The sequence below is a fragment of the Megalobrama amblycephala genome, linkage group LG5 (assembly GCF_018812025.1).
Source record: "Megalobrama amblycephala isolate DHTTF-2021 linkage group LG5, ASM1881202v1, whole genome shotgun sequence".
In the NCBI taxonomy this organism is placed as follows: Eukaryota; Metazoa; Chordata; class Actinopteri; order Cypriniformes; family Xenocyprididae; genus Megalobrama; species Megalobrama amblycephala.
The window spans coordinates 8556158-8571123 of NC_063048.1; the positions used below are offsets into that span (position 1 = coordinate 8556158).

At 38.0% G+C, this 14966-nt stretch overlaps 1 protein-coding gene across 9 annotated transcripts in view; it reads left to right on the forward strand.

The window, feature by feature from the left end:
• The window catches only part of tiam2a (TIAM Rac1 associated GEF 2a), a 136257-nt gene that overhangs the window by 111411 nt on the left and 9880 nt on the right, over positions 1-14966 (forward strand). For all 9 annotated transcript variants that reach the window (XM_048190570.1, XM_048190567.1, XM_048190575.1 and 6 more), the window contains 4 exons: positions 6649-6837; positions 12504-12572; positions 13199-13324; positions 14514-14622. In XM_048190570.1, coding sequence (XP_048046527.1) covers positions 6649-6837; positions 12504-12572; positions 13199-13324; positions 14514-14622 — 493 coding nt within the window. The remainder of the gene's footprint in view (positions 1-6648; positions 6838-12503; positions 12573-13198; positions 13325-14513; positions 14623-14966) is intronic.

Sequence of the window (14966 nt, forward strand, 5' to 3'; positions counted from 1 at the left end):
CTGTATTTATAAAGTATAATTCAGCCCAAAATGTCAATTCTGTCATCATGTTCTCACCCTCATATCACTTCAAACCTCTAGGATTTTTGTTCATCTTCCAAACACAAATGAAGATATTTTTATGAACTCTGGGAGATTTCTGTCCTTCCTTTTGAAGTCAATTTCCCTAAAACATAAAAGATCTAAAAATAGATCAAAAAGGCATCGTAAAAATAATAAATCTAATCCAAATCTAAGTCTTCTGAGGAGACAAGATGGCTTTATATGATGAACAGATTTACAATGCACATACAAAGCATAATTTAACTCACCATATAGTTTTGGTAGTATGCTGATTCAAAGCATTTATTCTTATCATGTAAGTGTATAATCTGGCTAGCCTGTAAAAGAGATTCAACGAATGCCTGCATTGAAAGCGATTATACTGCTTTAAAAAGAGGAACGTTTACAGAGTTTCAATAACTGTGCTACAATAAACAACTATATTTAATGTTGAATGTAATGTATAATAATTTATTATACATTATATTCATGCAGTGGAGCTATTTTGTGGGTCCTGATAATGCCAAATGTCCGATTTTGATTTTTGCTGGCCTGATTGGCCAGTAAAAAGGGTCTTACATTATTTATATGTATAGTATAATTCTGTATTTTCAGGTTCAGACTCATGAATATTTTTATTCTGCATGTTTTACTGCTTTAAAGTCCCCCTGTAGTCAATCATTTTATCCCTTAAAACTCATTTTTGATCACCAAAATGACATATTTAAAAGTTTTTTCTTGAAAAAAAAAAAATCTTCATGCCTTAAAATATCTTAAATGTAACTCTACACCCTTGCCTCATTTAGTATACAGGGATCTATGAATATGCTAATTAGCCCCGCCTCCACTCACTCACACGAGCTCAGAGATCCACTCGGTCAACTTACTGAGGTAAACGCTGCACAATAGTATCGCTTTTTACAACATCGAATACATAACGGTAATTAATATGATTAGCCTTTTGGTTGACTACATAATCAAACGGCTAATAATGTGAAACCACGTTCCCATTCACCATCTCATAGTCAGACAGCTGCCTTCTTACAGTCATGCTTTGAACAACTCAGAACGTCAGTGGAGAAAGGCATATAGTTCATCATAACATCATAATATACATAAAACACCCACTATATTGCTAAATCTATTTTTCATATCAACAGAAAAATATACCGGGATATATTCTCTTGAGACTCCTGCTTCAGAGCGGTCATAGTTAATGATATGCTAAAGCCTGCCGGCACGTTGACGTGATTGGTTACAAGGTAGTTTGTGACGTCAGAAACACCAGCGATTTCAAACCGTGTTTTTGAAACTGTCTTTAGATCATTGCAGGTTTAAAGAGAAAATACTCAGCAGAGGTGTTGACATATGAATTTGGTTTGTCTTAAAGAATATTAAAAACACCACATAGACAATAAACAACATTAAAAGCCAGTATCGCGATACGAGTGTATCGTTACACCACTAGTCCTAATCAAATTTCTGGTTGTCTTTTATAAACTGAAATTACAAGAAAGTGTCTACAGGCGCTTTCACACTGGAGGAACCTTATCAAAGTTTCTAGAACTATTGGCTGAAGTACCCAGATTTTGCCGTATTCGCACTGCAGGAACTAGGAATGATTTTAGTTCTAGGAACTCCTTTTGGAGGAACTAAGTTAGCTCCTACTTCAGAGTCGGGTCTAAACCAGCACTATAGGAACTATCAGTGACGTAAGTGTATGTTGATTGGTTAAACGCATGTCAAACACCGGCACCCAGCATTTTTAAGAAGCTGTGTAAACATATTTACTTCATGAACATGAAAAACAGTGATAACAGCATTTACCTGTTGTCTGCTGGGTTGTTCTTTTCTCCGTCTCGATGATATGTAATACTGGAAGTTGTCATAGGAGATTTAATCTCTTTTTTTTTTTGCTCTTTCAGTCATGTAAATTATGTGTTTACATTCCATCTCTGCTGTCATGAAACCCACAACAAACACAGCTCCGATCACGGCATCCTTCATCCACTCAAGACGCCGCTGTCAGCCGCTTCAGAGTTCCTATTTCCGGTGCGAATGCAACCACATGGCCAGTGGAGAGATTAGTTCTCGGGAAACTGTCCTAGTGGCTAGTTCCTAGAACTGAGTTCCTAGAACTATTCTGTGTGAAAGCCCCTTACAAAATAGGTGGTTCTTCAGTGGCACAATTTTACATCCCCATCCGCATTATCAACAGTTTCATCAGCCAGACAGGAAAATAAATAATTTTCAGTATATTTGAAGATGGTGAAACTATTTCGTAATAGTATGTTGTCTTGCGTTTGTTGGCAAAGCTTAGTTGAGCCACTGACACAACTTACCCCAAAGCAAATACCAGACGCTTCATTTGATAATTCATTGCCAAACAATTGGCATGTTTTATAAAGTACATTGGCAATTCACCAACACGTAGGATAGACATTTGTAAAGTTTGTAAAGTTTGCTATGAAAAAAATCTTATATGACCTGCCATGAAGAAAAATAACATATTACAGGCTGTATATGCTGCATATGAGGACCCTTTCTAAATAGGGTGACAAAATTTTGACAAAAATTACTCACTGACACATTTTACCCCACTCTGCCTATAATTTGCACGCTTGCTGCCGTGAACATATTAAATTTTTTTTTTTTTTTTTTGGCTTGTGTGCATACAGTTCATGCTATTTATATTTCACGTCAGTGCAAAATGTGTCCGCACTGCATATTTCATGCAACCTACATGCTAAAGCATACTTTATTTTTCACTGCAGTGTTTTTGAGGCTCCTTAATCTCTGTTTAACTAATGTCTTAGAAGATGTCCCGGGAGCTCCAGTGTTTACTTTGGGTGGTCCTACCACAGCTAAGCTTTCTGTCAGAAGATTGCGGCTGAGCTTACCTATTCCTCTCGTTCTTTCTCTCGTGGCACACTAAACTGACTTTGAAGCCACATGGTCTCTAGAGTGGGAGTGCTGTAATTAGTAAACCGAACTGCAATCTGCTTCTTCCTTGTGAGATCCCATTTTCTCTTTGTGCTCTTCTGTCTGAGTCACCAAACACACACACTTTGCAGTGTAACTTGCTCTCTGTCTCCTGTATATCGATCAGTTGTTGTAAGGTCTATGGTCAACAGGCCTCAAGTTAACGTACATGTTAAGACAGGTCAAAGTGCTGAGTTCATATATATTTCTGCAGCAGCAGGATGTGTTCTGTTCAATACGGAGTTTGTCTGGCTGGTTTAAAGCCAGAAAAGGGCTTTGGTGGTGTTTTTGTCCCCTGTGGTCACAGATCTGTCCTTGTCAGCTGTTTCACTTGTTCACAGCTCTCTGAGAGCTGAAACTGAGATGCTGAAGCCTTTATTTTGAGACATTCATTGTAAGCGATATTGCTGTTTGTATTGATGTACGACCTTAATAAGAACTTGGCTGGAATCCTAACCAGTGTAAATGCTGACAGAGCTGTACACATGAGATGTGACCCTCCAAATCATCCGTGTTTTATTATTCCGAAACCGCTCACAGTGTTTAAGAAGATGTGATGCAGCTACTGTCTCTGGGGTGTAGATCCAGCGTAAATTATGTAATACTTGCACACACATCGTATATGGACCAGTTCTGTCACAATGAATCTTTGCTCATCTGTTTCTTCACAACAGCTAGGAAAAGCTTTCAAATGTATGTTTTCCCAAAATGCACTGACAACAGTGGAGGAGTGGAGTGTTTTCTATTTACGAACAGTCAATTTGTATAGTACAGCGCAGTGTTGTGGACAGTTACTTTTAAAAATAATGCATTACAATATTACGTTATTCCCTAAAAAAAAGTAACTAATTGCATTACTTAGTTACTTTTTATGGAAAGTTATCTGTTACATTACTTTTGTGTTATTTTTTTCTCACCTTGTCTGGGCTGTTTGTTTTTATAACAGCAAAAAAGTTCTATTTTTGGCAAATGTAAAGGCCTTTTCACACCAAAAGTTGAATGAATAAGCCTCAGGCTGAAGGAAATGCAAATTCGCGCCTGTACAGTAGAGGGCGCAGCTAAAAAACAAACCTTTGAGCTGTTCTGGACTGCAGAAGAACGGGACACCGAAGAAGTAAATGAGTAAATGCATGTTCACATTTAGTCTAGAACTACAATAACCGTGATGTTCACACACAGCTTATTTGAAAAAGTTACTTATTTGAAAAAGTAACTCAGATATTTTGTTGTAAATTTAAAAGTAATGCGTTTACTGCAGATTTAATAAAACACATGACATTTGATAGACTTCAGAATTTAAAAAATACTAATTTGGACATGATTGTTGTGTTCAGAATGACATTGGCATGTTTATTGTTTTCTTTTAGTCCAGTAGTTTCCTGTCTATACAGTAAATTGTCATTAGGTCTACTCACACTAAAGCACTGGATTCAGACTATTCGTATTCTGATCATTGGCTTAAGCCCTATTCGGACGGTAATTGTTTCTCAGAGGGACTTAAAGCAGAACTAAGTAACTTTTTTTACCTTCATAAATAGTTTTCTAAGTCCTTACGATGGTTAATTGACTTGTAGTGGTGTGTTTGAGGCGAGCACTAACCCCCTCTGGCACGTCTACGCCAAAAAACAGCACTTGCAAGTTGAGCTTCGCCGACCCGACACAATCTCACCTCATGTTCATGTTCACGCGAGAGTGACAAAATGCTTTACGGTAATTCAAAAGCAATGTATATATTATGACTTTATAAGACAATTTAGAAAATTACCCACCTCCTCTTTCTTGTACTGTATTTGTAAAACTACTGTGCTGGTGAGCGTTGTAGTCGTTGTAGTCCAGAGCTGCGCTTGGAGTATTTACGACAGTGTGATTCACTGAAGGAACCTGTAGGTGGAGCTTCGCAAATCTTACTGAGTTCCGCTTTAAGGTATTTTCTACATTTGCAGGGGCTAGTCTGTGATTTTGTTGGGTGTCTACATGAGCGTCTTGTCTATCAGTACAAAGGGTGTGGGGCAAAAACATTAGCATTAGCTACTTCAAGAATTGACAAAAAAGATGCTGCTTTATTTATTTTTTAATGCACTAAAAAGCAAAAGTTAAAGGATTAGTCCACTTTCAAATAAAATTTTCCTGATAATTTACTCACCCCCATGTCATCCAAGATGTTCATGTCCTTCTTTCTTTAGTTGAAAAGAAATGAAGGTTTTTGATGAAAACATTCCAGGATTATTCTCCTTATAGTGGACTTCAATGGGCACCAAACGGTTGAAGGTCAAAATTACAGTTTCAGTGCAGCTTCAAAGAGCTTTAAACGATACCAGACGAGGAATAAGAGTCTTATCTAGAGAAACCATCGCTCGTTTTCTAAAAAAAAAATACAAATGTACATGCTTTATAGACACAAATGATCGCCTTCTAAGTGTTTTTTTGTTTGAAAGTGGACTAATCCTTTAATTGCACTGCATTTTCCCCAGCCCTAATTACAGTATAATTATGTATATAACTGATGGAAGGAATAAATTAAGGTGTTAGTCAAGTTAGCCTGTAAACAGCAGGTAATTTTGCCAGATGGTAAATGCCTTTTGCATTTTCTCTTTCTTTGAAATGCAGAGATGTCGATTCTGAATTCATTTGGGTGTTTATCGAAAACAGACATTTTTCTCATTTTATTTTCTCATGGGTAGAGGGGAAAAAACAGAAACATATACAAAATGGAAATGTGTTTTTTTTTTTTTTATATATATTTTTTTTATTATATTTATATAATATATATTATATAGTTATCCTTGAGCTGTTTTCATTGTGTTGCTCAGGAGCTAATTACCCTCCAGCTCCTCCTCTTGTCCACAGTCGGGATTTAGCCTCTGACATTCCCTAATGTAAATCAACAACATGAATATATTACAGATATAATTAATATCGCTTCAGTTCTGTTCATAGGGGAACTTATCGCTGCTCTCCCTGCTCTTATCCATGCAAGGCTGTTCTTACCTAGAACAGAACCATACCGCCAATCCAAACTGAATGCTGTCAATTATCTGACAGAAGGCCCTGGCAGAAATACCTCTTATATTTTCATTAAACTGGGTTATACCTGGCTGTGGCTTGCATTAAAGGAAGTGATATGTCAGTTTTATCTTTAAAATCATTATAGCTGCATGAATACTATATAAGTAAATATGGGCGTATTCTCTCAGAATACATTCAGTACAATAAATAAGATACCATTTCAGTTTTTTATTTCATAAATTTGCATTTAATTCAGTGTGTTGCCTGCCATTTCTTTGTAAATTACTAGCAATATCTGAGTGAAAATTGTTTCAAAGATGGAAGCCATAGCCGTGTGGTCAAGTGCTCCGACATACTGTTGCACTTCACGCCACCCGAGTGCGAGTTCTTCATGCCACAACTTTCCCGGTCCAATTCCTCTCTCTCCTCTCTCATGATTTCCTGTTTGTCCTCCTACTGTCTTACTTAAATTAGAAGGCAAAGAAAAAAGTAACTACAAATTTCAAAGTAAATCCTATATCAATTTGTGTTTGTATGTCCTCTATTGTTTTCCTAAATATTTGATGGAGTGGTTGACATTGGTATCTAATTGAATGATCTCAATTGTGTCTCCTGCAGAGCGTGGACACAGTGTGTTCGCTGTACAACTCCTTCCAGGAAGGCTCTGGAGGTCTGATGGAGGGCCAGGAGGAGCACACGGGGCCGGAGGTCCCCATGCTCAGGCCCTGTCCGCGTCATATGTCTGCCACAGAGAGACTGCGCAAGGTCATCCAGGAATTAGTGGACACCGAGAAATCCTACGTAAAGGTGAGAACTGACTCCGTAATCCCCTATTAACATAGTTCAACAGAAAGAAATGAGCTCACGTCGAGTAGAAATCCATGTCTGTACGCCACTTTGACTTCATTAAAACTGAACTGTTTAACCTATTTATTCAGAGCAGTGCTGATCTGGATGTCACATCGGTTCAGTTTTAAACCGCAGTTTTTAATGATACACCCATGAGGTGAAAATGGCTGTTTTAGCATAACACATTTGATGGATAGAGTCCCGACGGACCGCCTATTAATTAACTCGTGCTGGTGAAAAAGAAACGCCTCCCCTCTTATCTGTTTCCTGGGTAATACTGAGGCTTGCGTATGATCGGTGATGTGCTGCCTGTGAATTAAAACTGCTCTGTTGTAATGTGCTGCACATGGTTAATAGGTGTCAGATTATTCCAGCGGACTGTGATTTGTAGGATGGGGGGGAAGCATCATCCCAGAGTCCTGCGCAGGAGCTATTTGTCTGTGATATGCTGCATCGGCACTGGCAGACTGCTATAAATCAGCCTAATGAGAATATTCAGGTTGATGCACCGACAGTCTGCCGATGCCTTAACATGGCCACAGCGCACAGTGCAGGGTTGGGAGCTGTCAGGGCGCAGCTTTGGCTGTTTCAACCTGTCTGCAACAGGAATCTCCCTGATTAATGGCTTTGCTTTAAACCATCACATTTAATTACTTTTGATATGAAATAAAATCAGAGATTTCAAATTCTGTCAATTTCATAACAAAATTCAAACAAATCTCGTTTTTGACACCCTTTAATATTTATAACAGTAGCAATCCGTGACTCTTGAACCTTGGCCCTCTCACCAACTTCCCTCTGGGAAAAAGTAAACTCTATAATACTGCATGTTATCTTTGACAAGAAATGCCACAAGCAAACAGTGTGAGGCTTAATAAAATGCAAATCATCCTTACAAAAAATTGCATCATCACACAATCTGTGTGTCATTTCAGCAGAATATGTTGAAAACTGGCCACAAAACCAAAAAAATGTAATGCAAGCTGACACATCATGACAGCACTCAGACCAAAGCACATTAGGGACAGACACTTCCGCATATGTTGATAATAAATCATATCATTAGGCTGGCAGAGAGCCGCCGATTAAATGTATGTAACAGACTGTAATAAACTTATGAATTGGGGAAAAATTTAACTATTATGCAGAATTACAGTAAATGTGTCACTAAGTTATTAAATTTACCGACTGACCAGTAATTCTGCAAAATAACTGTTTTCTTAACTAAAGCTTAATATATAACAGTGCCAGCGGCGGCCAGAATAAAATCAGTGATGTACCTATTTGATTTTAAATAACTTGCCCAAACAGCAAACAATTCCAGCCATAAAGCTTTAGCTTCTTGACTGATGCTGTCATCATCCATATCTATCTCTTATAATGCTTTCAAAAGCTTTGGCTTTGTGCACAAAATTAAGCTCTGGGGCCTCATTTATAAAACTTTGCGTAGATTTCATCCTAAAAGTGTACGTATGCGCAAAAGCTAGATTCTGCGCACGCACACAAAAAAATCTGATTTATAAAGCCATGTGTACGCCAGATCCTGCGCACAAATCCCTTTATAAATCCCAGTCAGCAGAAGATTGTGCGTACGTGCATCTCCTGTCTCCTCCCCGAAATCACCATATATGGAGCTTACGACGCCTAGTTTTACTATGTATAACCTCATCTGCATATCATTTCCATGCATATTCCCATCCACGTGACACCATGTTAATGCCGTCAAATACAAGATATTGGAAAATATTAGATACGGACTATAAATGCCATTTGTGCAATACAAATAAAAATTATCCACTATCCTATTTGTTTTAGAATAAATATATCAAAATATCCATAAAAACAAAATTGTATAAAAAACTTAAAGATTTAGAATAGAGTTTAATTATTTACTTCCACTGGCCAAATCGTTTTTTTTTTTTTTTTTTTTTTTTAACATTTCAAATCAAATGTATGTACTTTTACTGATAAGGTGAACATATCTTTTAGGATGTTTATAGGCTATTTTTAGTGGAAACAGATCGGCCTACTTATTTATTGCCGTGTAAATACAATTGTCTGTCTCGGCGCGTCACTGACAAAGTAGGCTATTTTAAAAAGGAAACATGCAAATCTTACCGTTTTCCTCAAATTGTATCCTTCAAATACAGTGGTATTTTCATAATTGTTTGAAGATGCCTTCACACGACATCAACACCTCCTGAAGCTGTGGTTGTACAGTAAGCTATTATCATTGGACTTCTTCAAACTGGATGGGCCACTCGGCCACCGAATCCAGCAGTGTCTTCCATAATATCGAAGTTAAGTGCATCACTGATCTTCGTTCTCACTAAAATATTTTGTTATAACGTCTGAAGTTTAATTTAAAGAGGAATTATTGTGCTCCTAGCACTCCTCGTTGTCATTAAATTACAGGAAAAGTGATTGAAATTCATATAATTTTTGTTTAACTTTTGCGTAATGTAATTCCAGTGCTTTAATATTAATGTAAATGCCTATATCAAAATGAAAACGTGAGTTTAAACGCAAGTTTAAATCATTCTTTTATTTATTTAAACTGTTATTTTGAAAATGCACTGTATTTATGATTAGGACTCAGGACTTAGGACTAATTAGGATTTAAAGTGGTTTTCCTTCATCTGCCGTCAGTCCCTCAGCTCACCATCGGTGTCGCCAAACTGCTCTGTCTCCAAAATGTTTGTACGCATGGGTCAGAGTTTGCGTGGAGGTGCACACATTTTCCCATCAAGTTTGTTTTATAAATCACAACTTAGGCGTCGGAAGTGGCGTACGCACTTTCAAGGCCTGTTTTGTGCGTACGCAAAGTTTTATGAATGGGGCCCCTGGTGTAGGTCTTTGCTGATTAACTCCAGCTTTTCTTTAAAAGTTAATCTCTAAAACACTGTGGATAATTAGCAACAATATCCTCAACATTAACGCTGCTTGCAGTTTCCATAGCGAATAGCGTTAGCTGTTTTTTTTTCTTTTCTGATTGAGCTCCCCACAGTGGGTGGAATGCATCATAAACCTACTGATAACAAGTCCCACCCATTAAAAGGGACAGTTTTCCTGTTAATTGAAATTCATCTCTCATTGACTTGCTATGGCTTGACCCTCTGTAATTTCACAGCTGGACCACCAATCATAGAGCTGAAAGCAGAAACGGATGTCAACTGAATAGGCAGATTTGAAGGGTTTATTTCCTCAAAAAGATGTAGATGTTTATTGTCAAATTTTAAATTCCTAAAATAAATCACCCCAATCATTCTACAATGATTCATTCCTTCCAAATAGAGCTATTCAAGTCATCTGGTGAATTTTTTTCATATCGCAATATATAATCGCAGATATCGCAATGTCAGTTTTTTTCAAGTAAAGAAATAAAGAAAAGAAATCGCATGTATTAGTGACATCAGTGTAATATACAGCACCTACTGCATGCTGTTGATATGAACCAAACAACAAAAGAAAAACAGAAAATCACTCTCTGCTCTTGACTGAATAACTTTAGTAGCTTTAATAAGAATACATTTCTTTCTTGAATGCTGTTGTTAAACGCTCGAACTGTGTACAGCTCACTGAGGGCGGGGTCTATGCTAATAGGGCAGAGTCTGTCAGCAGTCGTAGGCGGGGCGTGTGCAGTGTGACATCACATGCTACAATCTGCAAACAGCATGTTCTGAGACACTGCTCATGATTATGGGGATTAAAAAAAGAGGAGTGGGTGGATTTTTACCATTGTAGGGTGGTTGTGTACAAACACCATGTAAAAGTGTATTTTGCATAATAGGTCCTCTTTAAACGATTTTAATGCACAACGTGGAGGCAAAGCAAAGTGGTTGCCTCCGTGGAGTGCGTTCAAATTGTTTAATGCACAGCAAGCTGTGGATTATCCCGCTCATAAAATGGTCATTTACCAGCATTGACAAGTTAAAGCTATTAATGTTTGCAGCACAATATTTGACTGGAAGGGTAAAAATTACAGTTATTTTCATCAGCTATGACTCTTTAGATCTAGCATTCTGTCGGCTTTAAAGCAAACACAGAGATATAGTGCGGTAAGATTACATTTATTTCAGTTAATTAGTCTACAGAGAGAGAGAGAGAGAGAGAGAGAGAGGTGTGTGAGAGAGAATTAACTGAGTCTGTGCAGAGTTTCTCTACTAGCAATGAAGCTGTGAGTTTAATTACTCAAAAACCAGAGAAGCTACAACCTCCTTGCAGAGTAATATAATGTAGCGAATCAGTAGCAGAGCTAATTTATTAATAAAAGTCACAGGGCACCGTTAATACGTTTTTGGTCTCCTGAATGTCTCCGATCTCTATGTGCAAGTGGTGTGTGTGTGTGTTTGTGCAAAACATTGCATTAATACAGAACTGTGAATGTGATTTAACTGACTTGGGATGACTTGTGCATTAAAGGTGCCCTAGAACGTTTTTTTACAAGATGTAATATAAGTCTAAGGTGTCCCCTGAATGTGTCTGTGAAGTTTCAGCTCAAAATACCCCATAGATTTTTTTTAATTAATTTTTTTAACTGCCTATTTTGGGGCATCATTAGAAATGCACCGATTCAGGCTGCTTCCCCTTTAAATCCTCGCGCTCCCCGCCCCCGGAGCTCGCAACTCTGTATACATTGCATAAACAAAGTTCACACAGCTAATGTAACCCTCAAAATGGATCTTTACAAAATGTTCGTCATGCATACTGCATGCATGGATTGGATCATGTGAGTATAGTATTCATTTGAATGTTTACATTTGATTCTCTATGAGTTTGAGGCTATGCTCCGTGGCTAAAGCTAACATTACACACTGTTGAAGAGATTTATAAAGAATGAAGTTGTGTTTATGAATTATACAGACTGCAAGTGTTTAATAATGAAAATAATGACAGTCTTGTCTCCGTGAATACAGTAAGAAACGATGGTAACTTTAACCACATTTAACAGTACATTAGCAACATGCTAATGAAACATTTAGAAAGACAATTTACAAATATCACTAAAAATATCATGTAATCATGGATCATGTCAGTTATTATTGCTCCATCTGCCATTTTTCGCTATTGTCCTTGCTTGCTTACCTAGTCTGATGATTCAGCTGTGCAGCTCCAGACGTTAATACTGGCTTGTCTAATGCTTTGAACATGGGCTGGCATATGCAAATATTGGGGGCGTACATATTAATGATCCCGACTGTTACGTAACAGTCGGTGTTATGTTGAGATTCGCCTGTTCTTCGGAGGTCTTTTAAACAAATGAGATTTATATAAGGAGGAGGAAACAATGGTGTTTGAGACTCACTGTATGTCATTTCCATGTACTGAACTCTTGTTATTCAACTGTGCCAAGGTAAATTAAATTTTCAATTCTATGGCACCTTAAAACAGTTTAATGCACACCTTCCAGCCAATCAGAATCGAGTATTCAGACAGACCAATGAATAAATGTAATTAATTATTTATTAAATAAACATTATTTATGGTTTCATTTTTCAGCTAAAAAAAATATTAGCCAGATACAACTGGATTATACCATGTGGTAAAAAACAATTCTGGAGATGTGAAAAGCTAATTCAAAGAGTGCTCAGGATGTGTTTTTCTCCTCTGTTTCTTCTATACAGGACCTTAACTGCCTGTTTGAGATTTACCTGAAGCCCCTACAAAAGGAGACCTTTCTCAGCCAAGACGAGGTAAAGCTGAACACATGCTGGAGCTGGATTCAAGGGCTCAGTGTTGGATTGAGTTGTCACAGATAACACAGTGATAAATCGTGGCTCATTTGCCATAAGCTTGCATGTCCCCACTTTCCCTTCTGCTGTGACTGATGCCAAAGACTCACATGTTTAACTTGCTAGTCTCCAGACTGACGCCCAGTGAACTGGATATGACCCTGACATGTCTCAGGATGTCCCTGAGGAAAGATCAGTCAATATGTGCTGAGAAGTGGGCCATATTAAAGCCCCGTTAATGGACGCTGGAGCATGGCCTCGCACAAATTAGACAAGGACTAAACATAAAGTGGCTTTAGCACTGGTTCTTAAGTTACTAGTGACAGTGTGGGTGGCAATAACAATTTAGAAAGAGGCCTGTGCTAGAAAGTCTGCTAGCGCAGCTGAAACAAAATCTGCAGATTTAAATGGAGTCCATTTTCTGTGAAGTACTAAATTGTACCCTGTTATGTCATTTTCGCTTTTATATAAAATTTTTTTGGTAAGATAGCCTTCCACACTGAAATCCCTTGCTTGCATGCTGTTTTTAATGAATGTTTTTAATATTTGAAAGTTCTGTTTAACGGATGTGGGTTTTCTTTCCCCAGATGGAAAGTCTTTTTGGCAGCCTTCCAGAGATGCTGGACTTCCAGAAAGTTTTCCTGCAGACCCTGGAGGAGAAGATTAGTTCCTCCCCCAACTTCAACACGCTCGAGACCCCTGTGCAATTCAAGGTGGACATGCCAAATGCATTCATTGCAAACATGGCTTTCATTCATACTCATATCTGTAATATAGGAGACCAGTGGTGTGTGATGGTGTTTTAAAATGAGGAGACACAGAGATGTACCTTTAATTTCCCCCAAACTGATTCTCACTAAACCCCCCCCCCCCCCCCCCCCACAGTCATCATGTTTTCAGACCATTTCAGGATTGATTTTGACATGACAAATCAGTAACCGTTGTTTACTTACTTTTCAGTTAGTCTTTCCATTAACACCATTACTGTCTTCATTCAGACCAATGAGAACGCACACGAAAACAAGAGGCGTGAATTATCGCGTCAACCAATCATATCCAATCATAACTCATCATATCCAGTCATAGCATGATGGAGGCATTGCCTCCTCTCATGTGACTTTCCCACATTCATTCTCAGTTACCCCCCACTAAACCCAGCGCACGCATTGGGGGTCTGTTTTAACTCAATGGGGACAGAGGAGGCAAGCCTGTGGGTGTCGCTGTTGGACACTATTACTTAATAAAAACGAGTGACTTTTACACTTTTTAATGTGACATTTTGTAATATTTGCATTTTTTTTTTGTAATATCAATTCTTTTCTCAATTAGTGTTTTTGAGGAGGCACTGCCTCCCTTGCCTCCTCGGCGGAAACGCCCCTGTATGAGACACAGACAGCATTTTAGTTGAGAGCTCTCAGTTTTGCGAATAATTTTTTTTATACATAAAAGGAAAGGATCACCTAAAAATTTAAATTATGACATTTACTCATGTTTTTTTCTTCCATGGAACACAAGGATGTATTTAATTAGTGACATGTGAAAAGTTTGAATGTGCAAATGCAAATGAGGGAAAGATTTTCAATTAAAAAGCTTGGTACAACTTTATATATAGCGCATGAGTCATATGGGCTTTGTTTATTGTTTTTAATGAATTTACATCAGTTTTGGAGTCCTGTATGGTTTCATTATGCTAAAGAGCAGCTTGAGCACATTCACTGCAAAATATCTCCTTTTGCGCTTCATGGAAGAAAATCACAGAGGTTTGGAATGACATGTGCGGTGGCTAAGATTAAATGGTTCATTTTTGTTTGAACTGTTTCTGACTCAAGCAAAAGGCTTGTGTCATACCTGCTTCTCAACTCACGAAGCATCATTGCTGTCTTTCTTTCTTCCCTTACCTAGAAGCTGCTCTTCTCACTGGGTGGTTCGTTTCTGTATTATGCAGAGCACTTCAAACTTTACAGCGGCTTTTGCGCCAACCACATTAAAGTGCAGAAGGTTCTGGAACGAGGTACGGCACTGCACATTACCCCTTCACATCTGGGAGCAAGAAAATAGAATAGAATATTTCTATTAAATATAGAATCATTTAAGCGATTTAATGTCTTGCATTCTGTGTGGGTCCTGTTTTATGCTGGCAATGTCACAACACCAAGAGCCATTGTTGGTTTATCTTTTCATCATAATCTACCGAGTATTAATGATTCGCGACTATAAATGTTGAGCTTAATTTATGCGTGCAACATTAGCCTTGTTTTCCATCTCGGGCAGCCTGCCCGGTAACAAATGAATGAGAAGCTGCCCTGCCCACAGTCAACGTGGAAAACTGTCCTCCTTTTTAATTCATCCCATTAC